Source organism: Pongo pygmaeus, chromosome 9 (genome assembly GCF_028885625.2).
Source record: "Pongo pygmaeus isolate AG05252 chromosome 9, NHGRI_mPonPyg2-v2.0_pri, whole genome shotgun sequence".
In the NCBI taxonomy this organism is placed as follows: domain Eukaryota; kingdom Metazoa; phylum Chordata; class Mammalia; order Primates; family Hominidae; genus Pongo; species Pongo pygmaeus.
This window is the reverse complement of record NC_072382.2, coordinates 71,623,349-71,651,083: the sequence shown is the minus strand read 5'-3', so window position 1 is coordinate 71,651,083 and position 27,735 is coordinate 71,623,349. Positions and strand designations below refer to the sequence as shown.

Sequence of the window (27,735 nt, the reverse complement as noted above, 5' to 3'; positions counted from 1 at the left end):
TTTAGAGGTTTATGTTGCCAAGGTTGAGGAGACATGCCTAGGGAAGACAGACACAGCCACAGTAGAATGCGTGGCCTGTACTTTTTCTGAAGAGGATTTTGAGGGCTTCAACGATTAAAGGGGAAAAGTGGACAGGAGGGGAAATGGGAAAGAAAAAAAGAGGTAGGATATGATCACATCCTTGTGAGGCTTTGATTAGGCTACTGAATCCAGTATGTTGCAGGTGAAAAGGGTTGGATAGAGGGAACAATCTATGTATTTATTTCACACTCATTAAGTCTCACTTGACATAAGATAAGCATAGAGTAGAGGAAGCAGTCAAATAAGTATTTGTTTCAGGGTGGATGGGGAGATGATTTCTAGTTTCCTCTTAACATGAACCTGTGAGGACAGGCTGTTAATTTACATTGTCAGGGTGACGGAGGCCTTCTGTGGAGACATATAGCCTTCTTTCTGTAACTATGTTTAGAAACAAAAGGAAGGGCAGATGTGTGTGTGTGTAATTTAGCTTCTGGGCTTAACTTTTTCCTTTTGGCATAGTAAATTTGGCATCCTGAGATTTTCTTTTTTTTTCCCCACAGATATTATATGTATATGTTTATATGTATGTGTATGTGTGAGTGTGTGTGTGTGTGTATATATATATATATGGGAGTCCTGGAAAATGAATATACCAATAAGTACATTTTAATCCATTGTTCTTTTTTATTTTTATTTTTTATATAGAGTGTCACTCTGTTGCCCAGGCTGGAGTGCAGTGGTGCAATCTGAGCTCACTGCAAACACCACTATCTGGGTTCAAGAGATTCTCCTGCCTCAGCCTCCCAAGTAGCTGGGATTACAGGTGCCTGCCACCATGTTAATCTATTATTTTATGTCATTTATAAATAGGTATACGTTGTATGCACCAGTGGACTTTTAAATAGTTTTAATGAAATTGTTTATCTAGACACTTACCCTAAGGGTGGCCTTGTATTTATTTAAAGATAGATCAATACATTATTGAAAAATTGATAAAGAAACCAGAAATAGCTTTAAATGTATCAGTAATTGATTTTCCTTTTTTTCTTTCTTTTTATATATTTACTTATTATTTTTTAGAGATGGGGTCTTGCTATGTTGCCCAGCTGGGCTGCTCAGAAACTCCTGGGCTCAAGCTATCCACCGCCTTGGCTTCCCAAAGTGCTGGGATTACAGGCAGAAGCCACCACACACTGCCAGTAATTAATTTTCAATAGATGAATCAATTCTATTCCGTGACAGAACAATGTTTTTATGGTGCTAGAACAATTAGAAATCTGTATGAAAAAACAAAGTGAAACTCACCTTCTACCTCAAAGTAAAATATCTTTATTTGAGGTGTAAAATAAACCTAAATTTGAAAGCTAAAGCTATAGAGCTTCTTTAAAAAGTACAGTAATATTTTTATGAACTCGGGGAAAGCAGATTTCTTATACAGGACACAAAAGTCATTAGCCACAATATAAAAGAAGATCAGCAATTGATCTTCATTAAAATACAAAAAAATCTACTTCAAAAGAGACCAATACAAAAGTGAAAAGTCAAGTCACAGACAGAGAAAACATTCACAATGCATATGTCTGACAAAGAGAGCCACATAATCAATAAAAACGAAAACCAACTCATGAAAAATGCAGGCAAATGGTTTAAACAGGCCCTGTACAGCAAGAGGTAGACAAATGGTCAATGCGCATATGAAAAGCTTTATTATTATTATTCAACATTATTATTCATTAGATAAATGAAAGTTTAAACTGTAACAATTTAACAATATAAACTAATTAGAACAGCTAAAATTAAGAGCACTGACAACACTAAGTATTGGTAAAAATGAGGAGCAATTGGAGCACTCATAAATTGAATCTCTTTTGCAATTTCTAGTAAAACTAGACCTCTTTTTGAGCGAGCAATTTCACTTTTAGTTGCATACTCCAAATAAATGGTTTATACATCCACCAAAAATGTCTAAAGATGCTTATAGCAGCTGTATTCATAACACCTAAAATGTGGAAACAACCCAAATATCTGTCAAAGATTAAAGAAAATTTGCCACACTTAAGCAATAGAATACTACTCATCAAGAATAAAAAAGAATGAAGAACTGAAAAAAAGTAAATATAGAATAGTAGTGTGGAAGTATGAAGCGCTTGATGAAGAGTAGATAAGGAGTAGAATCTAATGCTTTAATATAATTGGGAGAAAGATGACCTACAAAAAGAGCCCAGTAAAAATCGTTTTAGTCTACACAGACTTAACAGTGAATTGGTGAGATTTTCAAACAGTTTCTACAAACCAGGTTGTGTTCCAAGGGTTATTATGCTCTAAGAAGTTTTTTTCTGAGCATTTTAAAGGGTTAGTCTAATACAGTGGATAAAACTACTGGCTCTGTAGCCAGCAAGGACAGCCAGTAATCTTATCCACTGTATTAATCAACCAAACCTTAAAAATATTTAGAGAAAATTAGAGCATAGTAATTCTGCATATAGTTGTGAACCAAAAGTATCTGAGACAGGTGTCAATCAATTTAGAAAATTTATTTTGCCAAGGTTAAGAACGCACCCGTGGCACAGCTTCAGGAGGTCCTAACGACTTGTGCCCAACACAGTCGGGGTACAGCTTGCTTTTATACATTTTAGGAAGGCATGAGACATCAATCAGTAAGTTTAAGATATACATTTTTTCAGCCTGGAAAGGCAGGACAACTCAAAGCAGAAGGTTCCAGGTAATAGGAAGATAAGAGACAAAAGCTGAATTCTTTTGATCAGCCTTTCACTAAATACACAATTCACACGTGAGGGGGTGGGTAGAGGAGTAGTCACTTATGCCTCAGTCTGGCTCAGTGACTGCGTTTTTACATAAACAGTAGGGCAGAGGAAGCAATCAGATGTGCATTTGTCTCAGGTGAGCAAAGGGATGGCTTCCAGTTCTGTTCTTTTTTCCACACCTGTGAAGATAAGCTATCAATTTTCATTGCCAGGGTGAAGTTCGGCATAACTGTTTTAGGGTGAAGATCTTGAGGCCCACAGACAATTTCCTTGTGGGCAAATTGAGAGGCAGGTATGTAGCTTTTTATACTTAGTAGCTAACTTTTATAGGAATAAAATGGGAGGCAGGTTTGCCTGACACAGTTCCCATCTTGACTTTTTCTTTTGGCTTAGTGATTTTGGGGTCTTTAGATTTATTTATTTTTCATATAGTCAGCACAGCAATGAAGTATAACAAAAAAAAAAAAGAAAGAAATTTTTGACAGGGAACACAGCAAATTTATCATTTATGTACTTTTTTTGGAATGAAAAATCCTGGAATATATGCTTTAGCAAATGAAATTGGTATACAATAAAGTTCAACAATTGATAACCAAGTATGAATTAAAACTACTTATGGATGCTATGTAAAATAATCCCAGGAATACAACAATCCGACATGCCTCAAGAAATGCAGAACATATTAGAACGTTGCACAAAATATGGCCTCAGACAGGAATGATGTCAGAAATTTAGAATTCAGGCTCCATTTCAGTCCTAATGAGTCAGAATTTTCATTTTAACAAGATCTTGAGGATATTTACGTGTTCACTCAATTTTACAAGCATTTAATTTTCCTTATCAACAAATAACTATAATTTGAGATCTTTCTACTTTTTTTGATGTAGGCATTTATTGCTATAAACATCCCTCCCATACCGCTTTTGCTGTCCCATAGGTATTTGTATATTGTACTTCCATTTTCATTTGTCTAAATAAATTGTTTAATTTCTCTGTTGATTTTTTATCAACCTGTTGGTTGTTCAGGAAGGTGTTGTTTAATTTCCATGTATTTGTATTTTCCACAGTTTCTCTATATTGATTTCTAGTTTTATACTACTGTTTTCAGAAATAATACTTAATATGATTTTGATCTTCTCGAATTAGTTAAGACTTGTTCTGTGGCCTAACAGATGATCTATCCTGGAGAATGTTTCATATGCAATCTAGAAGAATATGTATTCTGTAGCTGCTGGTTGAAATGTCCGTCAGGTCCATTTGGTGTAGAGCGTAATTTAAATCCAAGGTTTCTTTATTGGTTTTCTGTCTGGGTGATTTGTTCACTGCTGAAAGTAGGATGTTGAAGTCCTCTACTATTATTGTTGCAGTCCCTCTCTTTAAGTCATTTGTGAGATAATAAAAAAAAAAAAGCTTTTCTTTATCCTGCTATCAGACAAAACGAAAGATAATTTAAATTCCAGAGACAACATAAAAGTTGTTCCAGAAAACTATGGTCCAAAATAAACAGAAAATTGACATGATTATGGGCAACTGAATTAGTATGAAAGGAAATAATCAATTTTCTTTTGATGAATGGGTGCCTTCTTTTTTTTTTTTTTTTTTTTGAGACGGAGTCTCGCTCTATTGCCCAGGCTGGAGCTCAGTGGCGTGATTGCGGCTCACTACAAGCTCCGCTCCAGGGTTCACGCCATTCTCCTGCGTCAGCCTCCTGAGTAGCTGGGACTACAGGCGCCCGCCACCACGCCCGGCTAATTTTTTTTTGTTTAATATTTTTAGTAGAGACGTGGTTTCACCATGTTAGCCAGGATGGTCTCGATCTCCTGACCCCGTGATCCACCCGCCTCGGCCTCCCAAAGTGGGGTGCCTTCTTTTATAGTGGCATGTTTAGTGACATAGGATGATGTGTCATTATTTTTCTAATCATACCATATATTCTGTATTCCATGTTGAATAATTATTTAATTATATTTTAATAATTTTTTGTTGCTTTTGGAGTTCGAATAACCTAAACAAATATAAAATCATAGCTATAAGATTGTATGTAAATTTTTATATATGGCCTAGGAAAGTATCATACTACAGGGTACTAAATTTGGGAAAGGAGAGGGAAGAGAAGAAGGAAAGTATAAGGGCATTTGTTCCTCGCACTCTGCATAGCAGGAAGTAGAATCTAAAGTTAATGGAGGTTGCGCATGGTGATTTATGCCTGTAATCCCAGCACTTTGAGAGGCCAAGACTGGAGGATATCTTGAGCCTAGAAGTTTGAGACCAGCCTGGACAACGTAATGGGACCCCTTCTCTGCAAAACAAATAAATACATAAAGGTAGGTGTGGTGGTATGCACCTGTAGTACAAGTTGCTAGGGATGCTGAGGTGGAAGGATTGCTTGAGCCTGGGAGGTCAAGGCTGCAGTGAGCCATGATTCTGCCATTGCACTCCAGTCTGGGCAACAGAGTGAGACCTCATCTTAAACAAACAAACAAAAATCTACAAAACTTTTTCGTATTTTGGGGAAAAAATGGAAAAAAAGAACATTTATATTCATTTAAAATATTATAAAGATAATACAATAATTAAAAGGAAGCTGTAAACATATTATTTGGATCTGCTTCAGTCTAGTGTGAGGAATCTCCTGGGAATTTCTAGTCATTACACCTTGGGTCAAGTCCCAAGGTTCTCTTGGCAACAGGGTTGGGTTATATGCAGGGCTTCTTAGAGAAGGCCAGGTCCAAGAGCCATCTACAAATACACTTGGCTGGAGAGTGAGTAGAAAGGGCACCTCTTCCTCTGTTGGGAGCCAGGTAAGGTGTGAGAGCATGAGAAAGAGCAGACCAAGAAGGCAAAGACTGTTGAGGTCTAAACTGGGGGGCAAGAGAGAGCAGAAAGGGAGGAATGGGAAGTGGAGAGGCAAGTGCTCAGAGGCAAAGGACTGCAAATCAGGGGTAGAAATATTGGGAAGCAGGGTTCAGAGTGACAGGCTCAGACTAAAGGGTATGGGAACTAGTGATATATCAGCAAGTAGTTTGCTAACAAATATTTCTTCTGGGCTAGATAAGTTTGAAAAGAAAGAAAGAGTCTCTTTCTTCTCTTTAACATTGGTAGAACTCAAAAATCAAAACACATACTCTTGTTTGCTTTATTGGTAAATATTTTTTCCATCATTACCATTTCTTCTATGCTAGATTTTATTTCCTCGGCTAGTTTGGTAATTGATATTTTCTTATAAAATCATCTATTTTATGTATGTCATCAAACATATTATCATAATTTTGCTTACTATTCATTATATTTAAAGTTATAGTTCTCTAATCATAGGTTTGTTATTATTTTCATTTTTCATCCTTTTTGTAAAATTTTCTTGACTGTCTTTGAAAAAAAGAATCGTTATATTCTTTTAAAATAATCAACTTTGGTTTTATTTTTAACTCATTCATTTATGCCTTTCATCTTTGTTAATTGCTTCTTTTGATATTTGTTTAATTATAATCACAGCTTCTTAAACTGAGAACTTAGAAACTTAATATTTTCCATCATTTTTTCCTATATTCTTCAAGCTATAAGTTGTTCTGGATGTCATCTTGCCTCACAGTTTCTGCTATGTGGTGTTGTCATTGTTATTCAGTTTAAAAGACTGTTTTTCTTGTTTATGTGTTTCCGAAATAGAGAAGGTACTTAATAAATGGATGTTGTTATTGCTTTGGAGTCTTTCATTTTATATTATTATATTAATGTTACTATATTAATAAAATACAGAATTAGGCTAATTCAATAGTCCAGGTTAGACAGTGAGTAGATTTGGAAGAGAGTATTTTGTACTCAGATAAAGACAAGTTGGAAGAATAAAGAGAGATATTAAAGGTTGAATAGAAAAGCTTGGAAGAGGTGTTGGTTAAAAAATAAGAGAGTACAGGATAACTCCTAGATTTCTGATTTAGAAAATTGGGTCATTTTAATGAAAGTTATAAGCTTTACACATAAAATGGTATAGGAGGAAAAACAGTTATAAGAGAAAATAATCAATTTGGTTTTGAACATATGAGGTTTTTTTATTTACCCATGAAAAATCTAGATGGAAATGTTCAGAATAAAGTTTTATCTTCAGACATGGAACCTAAACACCAAAACTGGTTTTCAGAAATTCATTTGAAATTTATTATTGTATAGGTGAAATATGAGGCTGTGAAAATGGGGGAGATAATTTTACAAGTGACTTGAGATAGATCTCTGAAGAATGCCAAATATAAGGTTGGAAAACATAAGGTACCCGGGAGAGGGGGGAAAGAAACAAGAAAACTGAAACAGTCAGAGAAAGAGCTGATTAGTGGGAGAATATTAAGAGAGATTGGTATCATAAAACAATGAGGGAGAGAAAATTTCCAGAATCATCAACAAAATATGTATTTTCGGAAGAGTGAGATGGTCACTGAAATGAGTCAACTGAAATTTTTTTTTTTTTTTTTTTTTGAGACAGGGTTTCTGTCTGTCACTCAGGCTGGAGTACAGTGACACAATCATGACTCACTGCAATCTTGACTTCTGGGCTCAAGAAATTCTCCTACTTCAGCTTACCAAGTAGTTGGGACCTACAGGCATGTACCACCATGCCTGGCTAATTTGTAAACTTTTTTGTGGAGATGGGGTTTCCCTATGTTACCCATGCTGGTCTTGAACTCCTGGGCTCAAGTGATCCTCCCACCTTGGCCTCCCAAAGTATGGGATAACAGGCATGAGCCCTGTGCCTGGCCTCAACTGAATTTTACAGTTCCATTTTGGCGTTATTTTCCATAGTGGATATAGCCTGGACACCTGATTTTCTTGGCCCTTTGCATACAAGAACTATCGATATTAAGACTACTTTCCATGGTGTATACGTGCCACATTTTCTTAAAACCTGCACGTTGTGCACACGTACCCTAGAACTTAAAGTATACAAAAAAAAAAAAAGACTACTTTCCAGAGAATCCTAAAGAGCTTCATATCTCCACAATTCACATGGAATTAACATTTGACACATCAGACTCCCCTCCAAAGATACCACACGGACCATAGTATGTCTCTTTAAAATCATACACCTGGAGACTTTATCAGACTGGTTTAGAAATTCCTTTTATGCATTCCTCAGCTTTACTGAGTGAAGGCATTGAGGTTAGACACGCAGGTTTCATCCTCAGTTCTTCTACTGCCTAACTGCATAATTTGGGGCAAATTACTTAATGTAAGTATCAGTTTCTTCATATGTATATTAGGGATAAGAAGTTTATTTTCTTTGTTGAATAATTATAATGATTGGATCATATTATGGAGATGAAGATAATTGTGTCTAGCATATGGCACATGTTCAAGAAATGCTGGCTATTGTGTTTTTTTGAATTTTGATACTAGCCTGTGGTATAATTTATCATAGTGTAGTGCTTAATTTATTGTAGTAAAATTATGGTAAGATTTGCTTTTTTCCTCCATTCCTTCCCTTTCTTCCTTCCCTTCTTTCTCACTCCCTCCCTTCTTCCTCATATTCCTCCTCCTCTTGCACTTTCCTCCTCTTCCCCCTTGTGCACTTACCTGCCTCCACCTTCACTAGTCTTTCTCTTTCTCCTTCTTCTTCTCCTCCTCCTCTGTCATCTTTGTCTCTCTCTTTTCTCCAACTTTCTTACTTTTGTGGTTTCTCTCAACATTTAGGCAGTGCTTTATAAAGATAACATTGGGTGATTGCTGAGTCTTAGTTTGCTCATCTGCAAAATCCATGTACGATCTATCTCCAAGAGTTGGTGTATGGATGAAATTATATAATGCATATAAAATGTCAACGACACAGGGAACTCCCAACAAATGCAATCAATATTTATTTTTCTTAGGGTGTGTTTTTGGACCACCCTATTACCACATATATGGGCCTGTGTGTCCCAGGGATGTTTTTGGCATTCTTCTGGATATTTTCCAAGGAAATATAATAATATTCACATTTCAAATATGACTTAGTTTGCTCAGTGTTTTATTCCAGAATCAAAACATTTTCAACAAGTACTGGAAAGCAGGTTTCTCATAATATTGTTTAGGTATTTTACTGAGGATTTATATTGGCAGACATGACTTAATTGTAATGTTTATTGCTAGTAATGAGAATTATAGGCTTAATATACTTAAGAAAATTTGATGTGGCACAGTTCAGGGAATTCACTTTTCTCAATAAATGTGAAACACTGACAGACTTGGAGAGAAATGTGTAGCTCTGGGAAATGAAAAAAAAAATTCAAGTTCTTTGAAAATTAGAAATAATAACTCAGTGAATCTTGAAGTGCCAGAGAGATGTTATAAGTGATAAACTATATATTATGTGTTTTGTTAAATGACTGAAACATCCCTGTCTTCTCAGTCCTTCCCTATGTCAGTCCTCAATAATACCAATGCTCAGCCTCTGATCTTCTTCCTGACGGGCATTCCAGGCCTGAAAGCCACCCAGTACTGGATCTCCATCCCTTTTTGTCTCCTATATGTTGTTGCCCTCTCTGGAAATAGCATGATCCTGTTTGTGGTCCTCTGTGAATGGAGCCTCCATAAGCCTATGTACTATTTCCTCTCTATGCTTTCAGCCACAGACCTGAGCTTGTCCCTGTGTACACTTTCTACTACCCTTGGTGTCTTCTGGTTTGAAGCCCGAGAAACCAACCTAAATGCCTGCATTGCCCAGATGTTCTTTCTACACGGATTTACTTTCATGGAGTCTGGGGTTCTACTGGCCATGGCCTTTGATCGTTTTGTGGCCATCTGTTACCCACTGAGATACACTACCATCCTTACCAATGCCCGAATTGCCAAGATTGGGATGAGCATGTTGATAAGAAATGTTGCCGTCATGTTGCCAGTTGTGCTGTTTGTCAAGAGGTTGTCCTTCTGCAGTTCTATGGTCCTTTCACATTCTTACTGCTACCATGTTGATCTCATCCAACTCTCCTGCCCAGACAATAGGATCAACAGCATCCTTGGTCTGTTTGCGCTTTTCTCCACTACAGGGTTTGACTGCCCTTGCATCCTGCTCTCCTGTATCCTGATCATTCGATCTGTCCTCAGCATTGCTTCCTCAGAGGAGAGGCAGAAAGCCTTCAACACCTGCACATCCCACATCAGTGCTGTTGCCATCTTCTACATCCCTCTCATCAGCTTGTCTCTTGTCCATCGCTTTGGCCATCCAGCACCTCCATTTGTCCACATCATCATGGCCAATGTCTTTCTGCTAATCCCTCCTGTGCTCAACCCTATTATCTACAGTGTGAAGACTAAGCAGATTCAAAAGGCCATTATCAAGGTCTTAATTCAGAAGCACTCCAAATCTAATCTTCAGCTATTTCTGATTAAAGATAAAGCCATTTCTGAATAAGTGCTTTGCTAGAATGGAGTAATTGTCCCAAAGTTCCCACACATGCCTCCAACAGTCCAAACTAAGCAACTTATAGGTTATGTGACATTTATTTAGTCAATTTCTTTGTCAATAAATTCATGTCATTGCCAACTAAATTATGATTTTGTTTTCAATATGAAGTGAAGAAACATATATAAACAACTAATTATATTTGTAAGCAGTATGAAAGATACATAAAGTATTAATTCAGGCTCTGTGTACAATTATAAAAGTTCACATTTAATGTGAGAAACTTTCTAAATAAGTCAGTTGTTATTTTCTGAATGACACACAGAAAACACTTTAATTTGTTTCTTTTCTTGAAATTCTTAATTATTTGTGCGATTCCAAAATAGAGATTCTATAGGGTGGATCCTAAAATACACATCAATGTAATTCCACATTGGGTCTTATCTAGATGGAATTATTTTGCCCTTTATTATGTGCAGGGGCTGCCTAATGTAAATACATGATACCCTATTATGTGCTCAGCATCAGTTACTGCTGCTGTTAGCTGAAGAGTTAAAAGTTGGTAATTACATTGTTAACATTCTAGGAGTAAGGATAACACTATTTTTCGTTTTTTTAACCAAGATTTGCCTTGGTATAAGAGAACCTGTACTTTTGGCTCATATTTATCTCTATCCCTGATTTTATGGCTTAATTTATGGGCTCACTGGACTAGCAATGGCAGAGCAAAAGCTGGCTGATATCAATGTATAGATACTTTATAGCTGGCTGTTGAGTCCCTCCTCTGAAGTGAATACTCTCTAGTGAGTATTAACATAAGACACAGAACTTTTCGTCCTTTGTGTCCGCTTCAATAGCACGTCACATGCAGACTTTCTTACATCTCTTCTAACAAAGTTGCTAGTTCCATCTGCCGACAAATTATCCAAGCCTTTCAGCAAAGTCCTAGTCCGTGTATATCCACAGACTTCAGACAACTTCTCCTCCAAACAAAGTTAACAACCAAGAGTGCTACTCACAACTCTGCCCTTTGGAAATGTTTTCTTTCACCACCCTCCTTTACGCCATCAAATGTAGGGCTGTTGTGCCACTGCACACAATTTTTGGTTAGCATCAACTTGTCTACCAATCTATTCATGAACTAAGCCTGAGTATTTTCCTCCTTTTCCAGAAACTTATCAAAATCCCCCAATGAGGCCATGGATGTGAATTAATGCAGAGACATCCATACAACAGTGACAAGTGTCATAGGATTCTGGGCCAACTATTCACATAAATTATTTGTGCTTTTTGACCTTGTCCATCATTATTCCTACAATAATTGCTCAAATGTCTCAGATAGCATAATAACATAAGAATTTTTCCTGTTGCTAAGTGTATTATCCTCAATTATATGATTAAGCATCTGAGGAATAACCACAAGTAAAGCTGAAAAATTATTGGGCTGACTATGAGATAAACGTTGTTTGTAACTCCATTAATCACTCTCAATAATCTTATAAGTTAACCAAAAGAGAGCATGTTGATATGTTTGAGTGAACAAACTCTTTGAGAAGTCTTAGATATAACCTTAGATAACCTATATTTAAGAGTCCTTAAAGAGTTGGGTATTCTTTGTTTAATGAACAGTTACATTTGTAAATGACCTTAGGCTGTTTGGGGGGAAATCTGGATAATTTTTATTACATACTGGTAGTAGCATTGCGGGACACTTGGTGGGGGAGATCAAGACTCATATTCAATTAATGGGTCCTGTATACATCAAGTAACTTACATATTTAAACAGGTTAAGGGATCATGACTTCCCATTATATGGCTGATGTCAGCCTGGTGCTTAGAAGTTCTCTATTGTAAATGTATGCTGGGTACATCCTAGAAGACTGTTCATTTAGCTTGTCTCCAGGAAGACTATCATCTATTGCAAGATATCACTATGGGTCCCATCACTCTGATAGCCATTCTAGCCTTTCTATCCTCTATAAAAATTATGCCCACTTATATGATTTTTAAGTACTGCTGTGTGGTCTCAGAATTCCTTCATTCTCATTGTTAATAGGAAGCCCATTTCCACAGAAGCATCTTTAATTGTTATGTGTAGCCTACAGAGTACGGCAACTGCTGACCTTTGAAATGAACCAGACTTCCTCTTACAAATGCATTCTTTGTTGCCTCCATGAAGACATTTCTCTTCCCTCATGGAGAAAATAATCATGTGGTAAATTCATTTGTCCCATAGGATAAATCAATTCTAACATGTCAACTTCCCTAATATTTCTATAGTCCACATTTTGCCAAGAATATTTGGCATCTCCACCTAATTTTCTGTGGTCATTATCATATCCAATCTTGAAACAACCATCTCAGTAGTGCATTAGCACAGTTTCTGGGTATCCTTGATATAATATTGCACCTCTAATCATGGATCAATGCCTTCATGTCAATAAACTTTTCTCTGTTAATTAATATTCATACTACCACATACTTCCACTGCTGCCTGGATCTAACACCTTCAAGATCCACTCTACTCATTTGATTCCAGTTAGTCCAATTAAGTAGGTTCTGCAATGCCTTCAGTAAATAAGCTATTTTCTCCAAAAATGTTAACAAAAATTCTCTTTTCAGGCTTTGCTGAGACCTGATTGGTTATTATTTTGGGTGCAATGAGAAATGATAGGGCAGTTCTTGTGGAGGAAAGGTATCAGTTGTGAGGCATCACACTCAGGTTTGGTTTGTGTAGGGTTTCCAGACAGTAATAAATGAATTATCTTTGAAAAGTAAGAAGGGATCTGTTTCTTCTGGCATAAAATATTCAAAAGTTTCAAGATTTGAAGACTTATTCACTCAAATGTCAACATTCCAGGAATGAGGATCTCATCATTTTCCCATTACTGTATTTCTAGTCTTTTTCAAGGTTTTTGACTTTATCACAGAAGATCTGTCAAAACTGAGCAGTCTGCCTTGTATCTCTGCCACCCTTTTAGTTAAATCCTTTGCCTGATTTTTAGAGCTGTATGATCTATGTCTGAGTGAGATAAAGGTTTCTGTCAGTGTTCCTACAGAGAACCTTTGATTTTCATGGCATACCCTGCATTGTGAGTTGGATGTCCCAATCTGATTAGCTCTTATTTCAAGATTTCTGAGGCAGATAATAAAATCAGCCCATTCCATAATCTTTAGATGTTTTAGGTAAAAATGGAAGACTAGATTCAAAATCCATAGTTACCATATAACCTAATACCTTACCTTCCATCTGAACTTCATCCAGTCAATCACAAATAAGTGTGATAGTAATTGTGATGCCATTGAATTTCAAGGATCATTGTCAGCCCTCTGACTGCTAGCACTCAGATTTTGTTATCAATTGACCATGTTAATGATAATGTGCTTCCAGGGACCATGAATGAGGAACAACTGAAGTGAAAGAAGGAGGAAGAATAAGATGATAGAAAACACCTCATTGAGTTTGATGCTGCATTAATCAGGGTTCAATCAAAAGACAGGAATCATACAATAATTTTAACAGGAAAAATTTAATGTAGAGAATTATTAACAAGCAGCTAAAATAGTGGGGAAATTAGCTTGCTAAAGAGAATTATAAAGAATTCAGTAGAAACAGCTATAAGGGGAAACCATTACCCCAAGCGCTGGGATAAAGCACCCGAGGAGGATTCCTTTCCTTGCACTAGGCTGGTGAACTCACAAAAGGGCCTTATCAGTGAGGTTTTCCATAAATCTGCCCTCTGACAGTTGCAGGAAAGGCCTTCCATAAGAAGGTGCCAAGCCCCAGAACTCTCTAAGTGCAAGGGAAACTGCTGATTGCTGGGCACTGCTGTACCTGGGAGCTGGAAAGACTGTTCTCTCTAGGAGTATAATGCATTTCCATGTGTGGCTGTGCCTGGAGTGGCTCCAGCCCGCCTTCTCTGGATAAGTCGAGTGACTACCTTGCTAGAAGACTAGTCCCATGGGGCCCCTGATGTGCACACAGATATTCAGGGCTAAGGAGAAGATATGGAAGAAGCTATCTCAGCTGCAGTGCTGGCATATTATGCCTATGTTTCCAGGTTATGCCATTGTTGTTTCAGTGGAGAGCTGGAGAACAAGCTCAGTGGTGACATGCTGAAGAAAGCTATGCACTGCTGGAACTGAGCCCTGGAGGAACCACACAGAGCCAAACAATAAAGAAAAATCATGATTTGTAGGAGTCTGGTTGGCAAACGACAATAAAACCAGGAAGAGAAAAACCTCTTCTCCTTTCAGTGTGCCTCCACTACCCTCTACTGACAAATCTTAACATTGTACCAGCTAGCAAAACATTATAAGGCCCAACATCTTCATCACAGAGCAGGTAAAAAGGAATTTGGAGGTTGAGAAATGGCACATCAATAATAATCCAGATGCCATTATGGGTGATTATTGCCTAATCCTACAGGGCCACCTCTGAAGCCTTATCAAATATGTCTCAGGATACTTGACCCAGGAAAATAAAAAGACAAACAGTTTATCCATTGGATCCTTTTTCCCATTGCTCATAGTCTACCTCATGAATCCTTAATTCCCCCCTATTTCTGGGTTGTACATGCATGAATACCAAGTGAGTACATGTAGATATTTCATCATTCAGTGTCAGTCTCGGGGCAAGAAACAAGAGGTGCATGGCACGCGCCTAGGTTGAGAGGTTTTCAGATTCTTCCTGCGAAAAGCCAGCCAATGACTAAATGAGTCTGATTGCTGTAACAGTGATTGGAAAATGAGGCTAAAAGATTTGCGGTGATGCACTGGAAGCAGTGAATTCACAGGGTCAGCTCAAACCTTGATGTTCTATCCTGGAGAGCTTGTAGGTTCACAGAAAATGCAGTCACCTCAGAATGAGGTATGAGCCATTTCTTCTGCTGTACTGAAAATCTATCCTTGTTCTTTTTTGTTATTGTTTTTCATGCAAGTTCTGTTATTTAATCCCGTAAGTCAATTAAAATGATATGCTTACCAACTTGTTTCTTTTTTTTTAAAACTCCAAATAGAGAAGAAAAATGATCCTGAAAAAGGTATCCATGGGCCAAGTCTTTTAGAAAACATGGGGATAGCTCCAGAGCAATGGAGAAAGTGCTATGAGCACATAAAGTATACAGAAGTGGTCTCAGGAAGGCTGCTGAGAGAAAAATCCTTTTGCAGGGAATATTTATTATTACTAAGTTTACACCCTTTTTTGTTAAAATGGTGATATTAACAATAATATTGTTATTATTTGTTTATTGTTGTTAGCAATAAATAAAAAGGAGAAGTAAGGGAAAGCGGAAATGGAGGAGGAAGAGCTAGGGCAGCAAGTCAAATAAGAGAAAAAAAATAGAAGAAAGATAATATATTTTATTTCATCTTTTTCCTAAAAATTACCTAAATTTAGCCTTTCCAAGATGAGAGTTCTAATTGTTTTGCTCCCTAAAAAAAAAAAAAAAAAAACCACAACAAAACAAACACAAACTTGTAATTTTTTTCATAGTTCTAGTTGCTTTTTTGACCTGGTGACCCTGTAGCCTTTTCTGGATCTGGAGACCAATTAATTTTCCACTCAAAAAGATGTAGATACATGTCAGGAAGTAATAGAAGGATGTGCCATAAGGCAAACATGAGCCGTATAGATTCCATTATGATTCTGGACTAATGCTGGAAAAAATACATCAACATTAGAAACTTGCACTTCTTTTGGTAATACTCTAGTTAAAATATACATTTTTCTGAATGTGCAAAATCAAATTGAATTATGTCTCCTATCTGTGTATAAGAATAGGAATGTGAGGAAGCAGTGCTCCTCGTTTTTCAAAGCTATTGTAGACTGAAGAGGTGCTCTTCATTACCTGCTAAAAACTGCTCTAGGTTTAGGCTCAAGGTTTTCTGGAATTTTACCTCTAAAAGTTTCTGAAAGCTTTTTATATTGATTATCCTACTCACTGACGACCCATAGTTGTCCTCTGAGCCATAAGCTCAATAAAAGCAATGCATCTATTTTGGTCATCTGTGTTTCTCAGTAGCTGGACACAATGCATTGTCCATAATAGGTCATCAAGAAATACACATCAAATAAATGAATGATGACGGCAATAGATATGTTGTTTATGGCAGGTAAACATAAGAATTGATGGGGAAAGGAATAAAATTTACTTGTACTATCTATCTATTTTAGAAAGCGGGGGGAGATTTTTTATTATCAGAAAAGGTATTTTCCTAATGGGGGGAGGTTTGAATAAAGATTAAAGTTTGAATGAACACAAACCTTTAGGATTATCTTCTCTAATTAGGATAATCTAACTAGGTCTGCTCTCTTGGTTCGACACTTATGTGCCCCCTTTTCTAGGCCTTCATTATATTTTCATGACAGCTGCAATTTTTCCTTTACAGATGCCAGAGCAATAAGTTGAGAAACCTAGGCTGGATATGTTGGCTAGAATTAGAGTAGGCCTTCATGGTTATTTTGCTCTGGTCCAATAATAATAAAGAGGAGCATTTCAAAGGATATTCTGTATCCCTTTTGTCTGTCATCTTCAGCAACCAGCTCTAAATATATTCAGGGCCTAACAAATCTGGTTTCAGTCACCCATCTGCCCGGGAGTGTCAGTGCTGCATCTACCCAAGTCTAGTGAAGCCTTGAGTCTAGGGGACCTAAGGCTTTCGGAAAATCAGACAGTATTTAACTAGGACTGATATTTTCCTGAAGGCAGAATATTAGGTATCATAATCCTGACTGTATTTCTACTGGCATGATCTTGCAGTAAAAGGCTACTAAATACCAAAAAAATTCTGACCTTAAGTAGGGTTTACAGCTTTATCAAAGCTCTGCATATTATCAAATCTTCAGAGGTGTTAAGCCAACTAGGCCCATGTTATAGTATATGTCTACTAGTTTACTGTATTCTTTTCTCCAATTTTCTGCCTGTCCTAACTGATGACTACAGACCCCAACTCCATCACATCACCTCTTGTATTAACCTGAAGACGAAGTCATCATTGTCGGCTATCTAAGTTGGTTCATTTATCTGATATACTTTGTTTCAGGCCAAAAGTATTTTGCTAAATCTTATTTTCTGTTTTCTTTATCTGAAAATCATATGCCTCTGCACAACATGCCAGCAGAATTATACAATTTATTTATTTCTAATTTTCAAAGTTAGTGGGCTGAACAATTTCCCTTCTGAATGTGAGGGTCTGAGATATTAAGCATGCTGTGACCCTGGGCATTACTTTTTGTTTTATGAGATTAAGTGCCTTTGAGGACCAATAAATGTTAAGGGGCTAGATATAAGATAATGGGGAAAGAAGGAGCCTATGATAAATTAGAGACCTTTTCTCTTACCTAAAGCCATCACATTAAAAATCTGTTTAGACATTGTGATGATCAAACAGAACACATTTGTGGGCAGGATTCCACCTCAAGTCTGCCTGTCTCTGACCTCTGTGACTGGCTTATGTTGAACCTTTTAAGGTATACACTGAATCTTAGATAGAGCCATTGCTGGATTTGGGCTGTCTTTGATAATGCCTTAGAGTGACTGTCCCCAAATCCTGCACCTGTGTGGGAACAGGATCACATCAGTTAAAGCCATCACTGTGATTCAGAGCCTGCTCACTTAAGAGAGCTCATTATTGACAGACATTGATGAGACAAATCAAAGCAAAATTAAAACAAAAGTCATTGTTCCCAGGGGACTAGGTGCCTATTAATTCTCAAGAGGATGTTCCTCTGCTAAAGAAGAGTATGAGGATATAAACAAAGGTGCAGATTCCCAACAGAGTACTGGAACAGAGAAGCTGCAGAAGCTGTAGGATCTGAAGGCTTTCCATTCTTGGTCTGGAATAAGGTAGCTAGAAGCCTGGTAGGTGTTCTGGTGAATGAAATTGAATTTCCTTAGGGTGGTTTTATCTTTTCCAATGAAAACACTGTAGTTTATAGAGATCAACCCTATGTCTTTCAGGGGAATGAAGGTAAAAATATTTCATGGGTTGTTCAACCTAAGAAATCAAGCTACATTTTGGACAAGGTTTATGGCTGAAAAGACTAGTGTCCACATGTAGCATAGGGTACTTACTTGTATTTACATGATGAATACAGTTGAATACAACAATGTTGCCAATAGTGACTCATGTATTGAGTTACCTGAGTTACACTGGAAGCTTGTCAAGAAAGGCCTCAGGCATGAAACCTTGGGAATGGTCCATTTTGAGGGGATTCATTGAAGGGAGAGGGATGTTGTGTTATTGCTTTTGTCTCTGTCAGAATTCCACTCCTCTGACAAGAACAGGCTGTTAGCCGCACCATTGGAGCTTTTTATTCTACAGCTCTTGAAAGGAAAGTTACCCAAAGTGTCAGTAAAGCTGACTCCAGGAGTATGAGCAGGATCAAACCCAAATTCCAGAGACAGACACCTGCACTGGTCACCAATCTGAAGGGTAGACACAGAGAAGCCAAGTGCAATAGGAAAAAAATCCGTGAATGGACAAAGACAAGAGCTGTGACCATTCTGAGCAGGGCCAGTAGCAATTGCACTGTAAGGTGGTGAGTACTTTAAACACATACAAATGGCATCTGTGTTATGGGATGCATAACAAGGACGCATTGGTCACATATAACAGTAAGCCTGCCTTATAGCTCCTAACTCGTGTCAACATGAGGCAAAGGTCCTTAAAAAATTTTGCAGCATACAGAATAGCTGCTATTTCCCCTTTCCTTCACTACTTTCTATTTCTACCCACCACTTTCTAGTTTCTTCTAGCTGAATGCAACCTCCTCTTTATCTACCCTTGTCAAGACATGCTCAGAGACTTTCCATGAAAGGACAAATGATCACACATGGCCAGCCTCTCTGCACCTCTTGCTGCCACTAGCCATCTAAGTCATGAGAACTGGGTCAGAGGAGCCCTTCCTCCTCTGCTCACTGAGGTGCTGTGTTTACTCACACTGCCCTGCCTCAGGCTACTGTCAAGATCTGGCAAATGGTGTTTGCTACCAGACTTGAAGATCTCTCTGAGGTTTTGAGTGTATCTTTTTCTGTGAATACCCAAAAAGTGAATCATTTTACAATGTGTATAATTTTCAGGCACATATCATCCCTAACACATATGCTTTTTATTCTCTTGTTTTTTATTTTAATCATATTCTTTAAAAATAGAAAAACTCCACATGTTGTACAAAACAGGCCATGGGCTGAGTTTGACTCTGCATTACAGTTTGCCATCCTCTGTCATAGACCAATTCTGTATATTTTCACAGACATGTACCAAGATTGATAACATAAGATTCAGGCCTCCCTTAAGTGCTGTGACTATAGCATGCATCTGTGGTTTGTGTGAGTACATGACCATTGACCACATGCGTGATAGTAGATTGTAACACATTCCACTTAGTTTAATTGAATCAAAAATCTCAAAAAGCGAGGGTTTCAAAAAAAGTGGACATCAAAGCATCTTCTTTCTAGCTAGAAAATTATTCAGAAATATATCAGGGAATAAAGATAGAAAAATAACACAAAGGTTTTAAATGAATCCTGGGGTGAACCTGTTTAAATATTTTCCATTGTTTTCTTTACATAGGAAAATATATATTATGCTATTTCTTGACACCTAAGATTGAGCTATATTTAATTTAACCAACAACTGAACTTAAATATGTTCAGCAAATACAATTAAAAATTTTTATCTATTGTGAATCTTACTTTAGACCCAGGAGCAGATAAGCTAGTGACCTATCTGTGATGTTTCTGCTCAATATCTCAGAAGTTGAAGTCTCCACATTCCTATTGATTGGGATACCAGGACTTGAGCATGCACACATTTGGATCTCTATCCCCATCTGTCTTATGTACCTCATGGCCATCCTGGGCAACTGCACCATCCTATTTGTTATCAGAACAGAGCATTCCCTGCAAGAGCCCATGTACTATTTCCTCTCCATGCTGGCCCTGTCTGACCTGGGCCTGTCTTTCTCCTCCGTACCCACTATACTGAGAATCTTCTTGTTCAACAACATGGGGATTTCTGCTGATGCATGCATTGCCCAGGAATTCTTCATCCATGGATTCACAGACATGGAGTCTTCAGTCCTCCTAACCATGTCCTTTGATCGCTTTGTAGCCATTCACAACCCCCTAAGATATAGCTCTATTCTTATCAGCTTCAGGGTGTTGCAAATTGGACTGGCATTTGCTATTAAAAGCATTCTGCTAGTGCTACCCCTTCCTTTTACTTTAAAGAGACTCAGATACTGTAATAAATGCCTTTTATCCCACTCCTACTGCCTTCACCAGGATATAATGAAGCTGGCCTGCTCTGACAATAGGGTTAACTTTTACTATGGTTTGTTCGTTGCACTCTGCAGGATGTCAGACAGTGCTTTTATTGCTATTTCCTATGTGTTCATCCTGAAGACTGTGTTGGGTGTCGCATCCCATGGGGAGCGGCTCAAAGCTCTTAACACCTGTGTGTCTCATATCTGTGCTGTACTCATCTTCTATGTGCCCATCATCACCCTGGCTACCATGCTTCGCTTTGCTAAGCATAAATCCCCTTTAGCTATGATTCTGATAGCAGATGCATTCTTGCTGGTACCACCCTTGATGAATCCCATTGTGTATTGTGTAAAAACTTGGCAGATTAGAGTAAAGGTCCTGGAAAAGTTGGTTCTGAAGCCTAAATGATGGGGCAAAGGTGGAAATTCTATTTTTTTCACAATATATTTTCTTAGGAGAAGGACAGTGTTTCATCCAAATAGGAAATGGTTCTATTTACTTCAAAGTTTTTAAATTAGCATTAATTAATTAATTGGTCAATCAACTAATCCCTAAGAAGCATCTAATATACCACAGCTTTTCTACTTTTGATAAAGAAGAGGCTTATATTTCATAAACATGTTACAAATCATTTTGTTGTTATTTGAGTGATTGATAACATCAATTCTCAGACACGAGAAGGAAGAGCAAAACTCTTGCAAATCTTCTAATGAGAAGTTAAGAAAAGCAGCCCTGAACTGTGGCTGGGAGAGCCCTACAAAATTCTGGTACTATTTAACATCTTGATATTTACCTCCTCTTATTTTATTTTCATTGTGATTTACATTAAACTCTTTATAAAGTGTCTGAGTTTATCTAAATATGTTCTTTATTTTGCTATTCAAAGTGTGGTCTGCTGACCGGAAGCAACAGCATTACCTAGAGAGTTGTTAAAATTGCTGCAGAATCTCATGTCCTGCTGCAAGCCTGTTGAGCTGAAATCTGCATTTTAGCAAGATCTCAGGTGACTGATATGTAGGTTAGTGTTGAAGGAACACTTTTCTCGGGTGATGTGAAAGGGAAACATAGAGACTATGTCATTTGGTGAAGCAAATTTTGGTGGCAGTCAATTTGGAGAGGAAGTAATAGAAGGGCCATGGCACTTGACAGTGTTTATAGTAAAGATAAGAGGCTGAAACTTTGGTGCTCAATGGTTGCAGGCTCATATGTATTTCCATCATGATGCATATATCTCTCTCACTAACTATACTGTAAATTTCCACAGGACAAGAGTTACGAATTATTCAACTTTCACTCTCCTGACAACAAAGTACTCTGTTGATGGTATGTGCTTGGTAGATCTATTAATATATCAATTTGAACTAAAAAAATAGTCTAAAGAAAAAGAGGTAGCATCGTGAAGCCAGGCCCCTTAGGTTTTTCTGGGGTGAAAATTCTAGGGTGCATCAGAGCAGTCATCATCTAGGCTCAACACAGCACTCTGTCCTCTGCATGCCTCATAGTAAGAAGTTAACATTGCAGATATATAAGGAGGTTCGTGAGATGTGGATTCTTCCCTTGGATGCTGCCTTCTGAATTGAGGGGAGCCCCATATTACTGTTCATGAGTAATGATAGCACATAATCTGCACCACTGTGGCCAAGCAGACACTCAAATAACTTTAATACCTGAGCCTCCCTAGTCTCACCTCTCACTTTATGGCATTGTGAATGGAGCCAGACCAAAGGGCTCCAATGATCTCCTAATAAGAAAGGGTCAACAAGGAAACTTTAGGAATCACTAGGACTGTGCAATCCTTATTTAGTACATCAGGGTCCAAGATCACTCCTAAAGAATAAGATACAGTGTAACTCTAGGCTGAGAATTTAGGAATTTAGAGGCTAACCCACAGAAGAAGGAGTAAATAAACCCCATCAGGGTTACGTGTCCTGTAAACTCTTTACTGTGATAGCTCAGTCCTGCCAGGGAGGAGATCAAATGAATGGAAAAACTAGGGACTTGGTCAGGAACAGGTCCTCTGGTTTCAGCTCTGCCATTTCCTGGCTGTGTGGTATTGAGAAAATTACTTCCTATGTATTATGATATATTTCATATGTACTTTTAAATTAAGAACATAATTATTTCTCCATACATTCCAGGGATTAAATAAGTTAATGTGTTTAAAAGCTTTAAGATCTCAATATGGTCTTCAGACAGGTTTTGTTTGGACATGGCAGTGTTTGGATGATTTTGTATTTTTTTATATATATATATATATATAATTATACACACAAAATATATAAAATATACCCATAAATTATCTGAAATATGGAAAGACATGGAAGTAGTAGACCTATATTCCCCCATGGAAACATTCAAACATTCAGGAGGCAACCCCTGAGAAGTCTTAAGCCTCTTGGTTAATAAAGATCCCACTACTCACAGTGAGAATATGTACTTGTTTTATAAATTTATATTATTTCCTTGGCTTCTCTAGACATTTGAACTTATGATCCCTGTTATGAATTCTCAATATCTCCCTCCCCCACTCTCTCTCTCCTCCTCTCTCTTTCTGACACACACACACACACACACACCCACACACAGAGTAACATTCTGGTTGCTATCCTGGAGAGCTTTGTTTAGCAAGTAGACCAACCCAGAGATCTGGCTTTTGCAAGGCTTTTCTCGATCTGCAGTTTTATCCACCTTCTGTGTATCACTGTTACACTTTGTAAATGTACTTGCTAATACTTTCTCCCCTCTGTGTGCTGTTAAGAAATTTTTTTTCCCCTTAACTTATCAGTCAAGTTAATGTGATTTGCAGAGGGAGAATAGGATCCTAGACTGGCCAGGGGTATTAATAACAACCACTATATGGTTGAAGGTTTTGACAGAATTGGTGTGGACTTGGCCAGTGTACAGGAGAGAGTGGGAAAAAGGAGAGAGCAATTGAGGCTCTGCTGTGAAAGAGAGACAGTTTTCTACTACCCTGATTTAGCAGAGTAATAAACACATGGAGGCAGCCAGAGGAGTTGGGTTTCAGTTCAATAACTACCACTGACTTATACGGGACCATTCAAAGGGGCTTTCCACAGGCCAAAGCTGCAGCTTTCTGTCTATAAAATGAGGTGGAGTCGGGGGAAGATTAAAGAAACTTCCAGCTGTAAAGCTCTTTATTCTGATTAATCATGCATACAAAGTTTAAATATAGTTACTTTTTTTTATTAATTCCAAATCATTTATTGAATATCTCTGTGTTCCTACATTATGGTATAGATGTTTTACTGTAAGATAAGAACTGCTTTATTTATAATAGAAACAAAAGACATACATTTATAAAATACATGTAAATATATTTAACTTAAGCAAATAATTTTATTGGAAAACAGAAAAAACTGTTAATGAAACATTTATACACTCTTGCATGTGAAAACTTATCATTAATGTTTATTTTCTTACATTTAATCTATAAATATAATTTAACACCTCCTAGAAATCCAAAGCTTTCGTTTGTTTTGTGAGATGGGGTTTGCTTTACATCTCACATTAAGTAAATCACACTATAAAGCTATAATAAATAAGTGATATGTCATCATTCCTAAAAAGATCTGCAAAGCAAAATGTATACACCTACACAAACTACTGACGAGCAAGCATTATAATAAATACTGTGGTGGTGAGCACCTGAGATTTTTTGGTTGGTATACAGTAAAAGTGAACTAAGAGTGTTAGTACACTGTGTATACTTATATATACATATAATTTATAATATGATATGCACAGTATTTTATTTCAGTGAGAAAAGGAATGTATTTAACAGGTGATTCTGCCGTTAGTAAATATCCACCTTGATTAATATAAATTTAAACTTCTAACAGAAAAACTTAGAAGTAAAAACTATTGTAACAATTTTAGAAAATAGTATAAGAGATTGTGCATTGAATGCTTGGAATCAAAGACATCCTTTTTTTTTTTTTGGAGATGGAGTCTTGCTCTGTCACCCAGGCTGGAGTGCGGTGGTGCAATCTCTGCCCGCTGCAACTTCTGCCTCCCAGGTTCAAGTGATTCTCCTGCCTCAGCCTCCCGAGTAGCTGGGACTACAGGTGTGCACCACCACGCCCGGCTAATTTTTTTTTTTTTTTTGTATTTTTAGTAGAGACAGGGTTTCACCATACTGGCCAGGCTGGTCTCGAACTCCTGACCTGGTGATCCGCCTGCCTCAGCCTCCCAAAGTGCTGGGATTACAGGCGTGAGCCACCGCGCCCGGCCAAAGACCTCTTTTTTAAAGCAATATATGAAACACAAAAAGTATAAAGGAAACTAAATTTAGATTTGTTTAAATAATGCCATCTGTATTTGCTTGAGAGTTGATTGGCAAACAAGATCAAAGACAAATACCAGATTGGGAAGGGCATAAAACAAAAATGTTTTAGAAATATTTATTTATTTATTAGGTTGCTGCAAATGTAATTGCTGTTTTGTCATTACTTTTAATGGCAAAAACTACAATTAAATTTGCACCAACCTAACATTTATTTATTTTTGAGACAAGGTCTTGTTCTGTTGTCCATGCGGGGGTGCAGTTTTGAAACCATGGCTCACTGCAGCCTCAACCTCCTGGGCTCAAGTGAACCTCTCACTTCAGAGTCCCTGGTAGCTGGGACTATAAGCACCTGCCACCATGAATGCCTATTTATTTTTTAAATTTTTTGAAGAGATGGAATATTCTTATGTTGGCCAGGCTGGTCTCAAACTCCTGTACTTAAGCAATTCTCTTGCCTCAGCTTTCCGAAGTGTTGGGATTATAGGTGTGACCCACCCACTTATATTTAAAATACAAACAACCCAATAGAAAAATGGATGAAGATTATTTGAATAGGCTATTCATGGGAGAGGAAACAAAAATAATCAATAATATGTGAAAGACAATCATTTTTACTATTAGAAAAATCCAAAATTAAGTAAAAGTAGATAATTCTAACTTATTTTAAAGTAAAATAATTTTACTTTATGTAATTAAAGTAATAAAGACCACTATAAACTTGAAGGTTCTGACAGAATTGGTGTGGATTTGTCCAGTGTGCATGAGGGAGCAGGAACAAGGAAAGAACAATTGAGGCTCTGCTGTGAAAGAGAGACAGTTTTCTGCTACCCTAACTTAACAGAGTTATAAACACATGGAGGCAGCCATGTAACATTGATTACTATTAATTTTACATAAAGTAAAAGTAATTAAAATGTTATTAATTTAAATTCATAAAAATTTTAAAATATTAGAGCAGTCAATTTTGTTTTATATGCAAGAAAAAGGCATTCTCTGATATAGTATAGAAGTATGAATTGCTGGCCGGGTGCAGTGGCTCACACCTGTAATCCCAGCACTTTGGGAGGCTGAGGCAGGCGGATCATGAGGTCAGGAGATCAAGACCATCCTGGCTAACACGGTGAAACCCTGTCTCTACTAAAAATACAAAAAATTAGCTGGGTGTGGTGGTGGGTGCCTGTAGTCCCAGCCACTCGGGAGACTGAGGCAGGAGAATGGCATGAACCCAGGAGGCAGAGCTTGCAGTGAGCCAAGATCTCGCCACTGCACTCCAGCCTGGGCACAGAGGGAGACTCCGTCTAAAAAAAAAAAAAGTATGATATGAATTGCTGTAACTTTTTGAGAAAAGAATCTACCGACAAACATATAAACTTTTAACATGTAAATCCGTTAAAGCCAGCAATTGTGACCTGGAGATCAGTCTTTCAGAAGTAATAGCCTAAGTATACATGGGGAATTGTAGAAGAGCGTTTATTAGAGCATTGCTTGGAGTGGCATAAAACTGAAGACAACTCTAATACTCACTCATAGAAAACAGTTGAATAAATTACCTTGATCCATACCATGGAACATTATGATTATGTGGTCATTTGAATGAATTAAATCCATACTAGTGCACTTGGAGGAATGAGGAATTTCTCCTATAAGAAAACAAGATGCAGAAAGGCACATAGAAGGTTATCGAGATTGAGAGGGCAGGGACAGAACAAGATGTAGGAATAGAAGGCTCCACCAATTGTCCCCCCACCACAAGGACACTGATTTAACACCTGTACATAAGAAACACTTTTATAAAAACAAAAAAGTCAGATGAGTCCTTATAATAACTGGCTTTAATTTCATATCTCTGAAAAAGGCACTGAAGAGATTTAAAAAACCTATCTTGAATCGCCGATGCTGCACTGCCCGTGTCATCAGGCAATGGCAATGACAGTGTGGTGCAGAGAATGTCTCTGGGTGCTGGGGGAGGGAGAGAAGACATACTGGTGTCAGAAATGAAATTCTGATGCATTAAACTCAGTGCTGTCCTGTTAGAGCGGGAAAACAACAAATAACAACAACAACAAAACTGGACCAAACTCAGCTGATGCTCACCCATGGAGGGAGCATTTAAAACAGCCATAATCAGAGGGGAATCGCTGATCCCAGCAGTCAAAACTGGAGTTCTTGTAAACCTCACCACCACAGACCAAAGTGATCTGGGTCTTTAAGTAAACTTGAAAGGCAGTCTAGGCCACAAGGACTGCAACTCTGAGACGAGTCCTGTTGCTGAACTGGTCCAGAGACAGTGGACTGGAGAGGGGTGCAACCTACCGAGACACACTGAGGCTGCTAAGGGAGTGCTGGTATCACACCTCCCTTAACCCCAGGCTGCATAGCTCATGGCACCAAAAGAGACCCCTTCCTTCTGCTTGAGGAGACGAGAGAGAAAAGTAGGAGGAGTTTGTCTTGCATCTTGCAGGCCAGCTCAGCTGCAACAAAATAGAGCGCCAGTCAGAGTCCTGAGGCCTTTGTTCCAGAACCTAGCCACCAGATGGCATTTCTAGACACATCCTGGGCCAGAAGGGAACCTACTGCCTTGAAGGGAAGGACCTAGTCCTGGCAGCACTTATCACCTGCTAACTGAAGAGCCCTTGGACCCTGGACAACAAGCAGCAATACCCAGGTACTATGTCAAGAGCCTTGGGTTAGCCTCTGAGACTTGCTGACTTCAGGTGAGATTCAGCACATTACCAGCTGTGCTGGCTATGGGGAGAGACTCCTTCTGCTTGAGGGAAGAGTAAGGGGACTTTCTCTTGCACCGTAGGTACCAGCACAACCACAGGGGTGTAGAGCAGGTTCTTGGGATCCCCCATTCCAGGATTTGACTCTTGGATGGCATTTCTGGACCTGCCCTGGGCCAGAGGGGAGCCCACTGACCTGAAGGGTGAGTCCCTGGCCAGGTAGTATTCACCATAAGCTGACTTAAGAGCCCTTGGGCCTTACAGGAACATCTGCGGTTTTCTGGCA

At 38.0% G+C, this 27,735-nt stretch overlaps 2 protein-coding genes across 2 annotated transcripts; both read left to right on the top strand.

Moving 5' to 3' along the window:
• Positions 1–9,064: 9,064 nt before the first annotated feature.
• LOC129008968 (olfactory receptor 51F2) lies at positions 9,065–10,200 on the top strand. Its single transcript, XM_054441548.1, has one exon. The coding sequence runs from the start codon at positions 9,130–9,132 to the stop codon at positions 10,156–10,158; it is 1,029 nt and encodes a 342-aa protein (XP_054297523.1). The 5' UTR covers positions 9,065–9,129; the 3' UTR covers positions 10,159–10,200.
• A 9,686-nt stretch (positions 10,201–19,886) lies between these two features.
• On the top strand, positions 19,887–20,828 carry LOC129008892 (olfactory receptor 51A7-like). Its single transcript, XM_054441353.2, has one exon. The coding sequence runs from the start codon at positions 19,887–19,889 to the stop codon at positions 20,826–20,828; it is 942 nt and encodes a 313-aa protein (XP_054297328.2).
• Positions 20,829–27,735: the final 6,907 nt, after the last annotated feature.

Excerpts from the sequence above, each read along its gene's own strand:
- LOC129008892 (XM_054441353.2), top strand. The coding sequence starts at position 19,887 with ATGTTTCTGCTCAATATCTCAGAAGTTGAAGTCTCCACATTCCTATTG.
- LOC129008968 (XM_054441548.1), top strand. The coding sequence starts at position 9,130 with ATGACTGAAACATCCCTGTCTTCTCAGTCCTTCCCTATGTCAGTCCTC.